The sequence below is a fragment of the Marmota monax genome, unplaced genomic scaffold, assembly GCF_021218885.2.
Source record: "Marmota monax isolate L192 unplaced genomic scaffold, Marmota_monax_Labrador192_F-V1.1 WCK01_AAM20220418_F8-fsc00542, whole genome shotgun sequence".
NCBI classification, from domain to species: Eukaryota; Metazoa; Chordata; class Mammalia; order Rodentia; family Sciuridae; genus Marmota; species Marmota monax.
Genome location: NW_026693316.1, coordinates 80,774 through 84,585, shown reverse-complemented (window position 1 = coordinate 84,585; position 3,812 = coordinate 80,774). Strand labels below are relative to the sequence as shown.

General features: G+C 53.8%; 1 protein-coding gene across 1 annotated transcript; it reads right to left on the bottom strand.

The window, feature by feature from the left end:
- Nucleotides 1–378: 378 nt before the first annotated feature.
- On the bottom strand, nt 379–1,887 carry LOC124100976 (sperm motility kinase 2B-like). The gene has a single exon (XM_046456646.1). The coding sequence runs from the start codon at nt 1,885–1,887 to the stop codon at nt 379–381; it is 1,509 nt and encodes a 502-aa protein (XP_046312602.1).
- Between the last annotated feature and the right edge of the window lie 1,925 nt (nt 1,888–3,812).

Sequence of the window (3,812 nt, the reverse complement as noted above, 5' to 3'; positions counted from 1 at the left end):
AATGCTCCATGATGGCTCAAGGCCAGTGAGTCTCTACCTGCACTGTAGAGGGAGGCACAGAGGTCAGGCCTGGGAGAGGATGGCGGGTTGGACCCTGTGGGCCCTGCCCTCAGCCTGAGGCCCCACCTTACTTCTAATCAGCCTACAATTTAATCTTTGGAACAAAAGGTTAGGATCCAATTTGAAACCAATTTATTAAGAAACATCTGAAAAGAATTGTGGGAGAGGAGAGAGGGGCAGGGCGAAGTGTCCCAGCAGGGCGAAGTGTCCCAGGCAGAACAGCCTCTGAGGTCTTCCGCAGGTGGGGGCAGAGGAGAGACGGCCGTCCACTGGCACTGTCTGTCTGTCTGGCTCTCCACTTCCTTGGAGGCAGGCCGTCTATGGGTGTGGCACGGCGCTTCTCTGTGACATTTGAGCCATTTTATTGCTGACACATGGCACACAGCAGCAGCACAGGGCTCGGACACAGGCAGCGATCCTGCTCCTCACCTGTTTCCAGCCATTGGTGTGGCCAGGGCCTTGCCTCGGGGCTGTGTCCAGGGAGGAGGAGCTGCTGTGTGCCCTGGACCACCAGACGAGGACCCTGGAGGGCTTGGGCCTGGGGAAGCCAGAGTCAGACTGGGAGCAGCTGCGGAGAGTGGGGGCCCCTGCAGGCGGGCAGCGCAGAGGAATGGCAGGCAGGCTGCCACCCCTGATGTCCCTGTGCCCTGGCTGTTGGGCGTCCTCGGGCAGCAGATACTCAGAGGGCAAGGGGAAGGTGCGCAGGGCAGGCTGGCTGGTGCTCCTCTCTGGGAGGACAGGGACATTGGAGAGATTCTCGGGGCGCTGGCAAGGCCTAAGCCACTGAGGCACAGGCTGCCCCTGGAAGGTGCTCCCTACCCCCTGGCCTTGCTGGTGCTTCAGGATGAGGTACGTCGCCATGACCACATTGAACTTCCTCTTGGCCAGAGACACCCAGGTTTGGTAGGGATCAAAACCCAGGTCGAACACCATGGTCAGGATGGCAGGGTCTGGGCGTGTGGGCAGGGCCTGGCTGGAAGGATGGGGTGCACACGGCTCACCCTGCCGCAGCCAGGGGTGCTGCAGGATCTGCTTCACTGTGGGTCGCTTCTTGGGGTTCAGGACCAGGATCTGGCGGATGAGCCTTCGTGCTTTGACCGGAACAGAGCTGGGCACCTGGAACCTGGCCAGAGTGATCCTCATCAGCAACTCCTGAGGGGTGTCCCCCCTGAATGGATAGCTCCCCGTCAACATACAGTGCAGGATGACGCCCAGGCTCCAGATGTCCGCTGGGGGGCCCTCATACTCTTGCTTCAGGACAATTTCTGGGGCGATGTAAGCCAGAGTACCCCATAAGTCATTAAGCTTCTGCCCGGCTGTGAACCTGGTGCTGAAGCCGAAGTCAATAAGTTTTGCATGTCCTCTGGCATCCAGCATGATGTTTTCTAGCTTCAAGTCCCTGTGCACGATGCCCTTGTCGTGGCAGTGGCCCAGGGCACACACGATCTGCCTGAAGATTCTGCAGGCCTCCTCCTGCTGCATGCCACCAGGGGGGATATGCTCAAGTAGCTGTCCCCCACCTGTGTACTCCATCACCATGTACAGGTTTTTCCTGGTCCTCATCACCTGAAAGAGTTGTACAATGTTGGGGTGCTCCAGGCTCCTCAACATTAGAGGTTCGGAGAGGTCCGAGATGTCCTGCGTCTCCGTCTTCAGGACTTTCACTGCGACATCTGCCCCTGTGAGGCGATGGCGGGCCAGGTAGACCTGACCAAACTCGCCATGCCCAATGGCCCTCAGGACCTCGTACTGGTCCAGGAAGTCTGGCTCCTGGCAGGAGCCCGGCCCCCACAACGCTACTGTAGACTGACTACTGTTGCTAACCATGGACACCCTGAGCAGGAGCACCCACTCAGGATGCTAACTAGAGAATAAAATAACAAACCAAAACAATAAATCAAAATCAAAAACCAAAACCAGACAAAACAAAAAACCCAAATCAAAAAAGCAATATTCACAGTCCACAACCACCGACCGCCAACCACCAAGCGCACTAAGGATCTGGTGTCCGACAGGTCACCACCAAGAGCTTCCTGTACTTGTGGACAAAACCCAGCCTCAGCCACCCCCTTATATACCGGCTGTTTGAGATTCCTCACAATGGCTCCATGTGAGGTCAGAGCTAGAAATGGCCCAGTCATGGCTGGCCATAGCCCCAGTGGTCCTCTCCCTCTGGGGCCTCCAGAACTTTTTCCATTTTCAGAATAAGAATAGAAAAGGACTCCAGATGTTTTTTTTTGCTCCAGTGGGGTGTGGAGACTGATGTTTGCTTGTTTAGAAATCAACATTTGTACACTAGCTCAATGGACTTGTCATTTCAAGTCTCCAAATTTCTACTGACTTTGGGCTTTGGAAGACCTTGTCCTACCTGCACTCGAGGCATTCAGTTCCTTTCTCGGAATTACCGTCAAAAGTGCGGTAGCCCCTCATCCACCTTGTGATACCACAACTGAATGCTCTGTCCCCTGAGACACTCTAGCGCTCAGTCTTCACACCTATGGGGTTGGGAGGGAGGAAGGCGTCCTCATCATTTCCTCAGATGGTCCTCATAAGACCTCCTCTTAGAAGCCCTGGAATGCAAAAGACTTGATAGATTCAAAGTGATAAAAACGTGGAAGCCAAAAATCCTACAAAGGCTAAAGTGTCCTTCCCAAAGAGGGAAGAAATGGAGGCGTTCCTGAGGACTGGGATCCCTCATGCTGCTGGAGCAAAATACCTTAGACTGGGCAATTTATGAACAGGACTTAATTCTCCCGGTTCTGTAGACGGGCAAGTTCAAGAACAAAGCACTTTGTTGATGAATCCACACATGATGGGAGGGGCAGAGGATTTAACTGGATCCCTCAGTCACCTTTCTTTTATTTTTTTTTATGAGGGGCATCCTGGTGATTTCACCCAGGACCTCACACATGTCAGGAAAATCTGTACCACCGAGGTACAGGCCTAGCTCCCCAGAAGAGCAAAGGTTTTGCACTGTGGAGAAAACAAACCTGGAGGTCCCACATTGTCCAGTATTACTCCTGGTTTGTCTATTAGAAAATCTTCAGTGCTCCCACTTTGCCAAAGTGAACATGGCCAAGTGAGTCCTGTGGTCTTCACAGTCATGTCAATCGATGTATGGTAGGGGTGGCCCGATGGGGGACATCCCTCCTGGAGTCCAAGCAGCACATCCCTGGGGGTAAAGGCAGGAAGAGGGAGTGTTTTGAGAAGCTAACACCGGACTTATGACTTCCACCAGCAATCTGGACTTCAGCTGCCTCAAACACATCACAGGGACACAATGAACCTGCCAGGAAGGTGCCACAGAGGAGGCTGTGGTTCTGTGAGATGGAAGATAGATCAGGCGAGGTCAGTGAGACAGAGATGAAATCATTCAAGGAGGGCAGGCCTGAGATACTCGCACTGGGAAGGAGGCCTTGAAAAGCCTTCCCAGGGCCAGCGGTGCCAGGAGGAAAGGAAAAACCAGACTCCTTCCATCCAGCCTGAGCCACCCACACCAGGGCCATCTCTGTTACCAGAAAGCAGAGAACCAGCTGAGAGAGAAAGGGACTCTGTGGAGGGAAAGCACCTGCACAGCTTGGGCCCCACCCTCCGCCTGGAATGCTTCCTCAGTTTTGCTTTATCTCTCAAGCACTGACTTTTTGAAGAGGTCAGGCCAGTTTTTTTGTAGATTGTTCCTCAGTTTGTGTTGTCTTAGCTTTCTCATGGTTTCAGGGTAGGCATTTTGGGTAGGAATTTCACAGAAGTGGTTC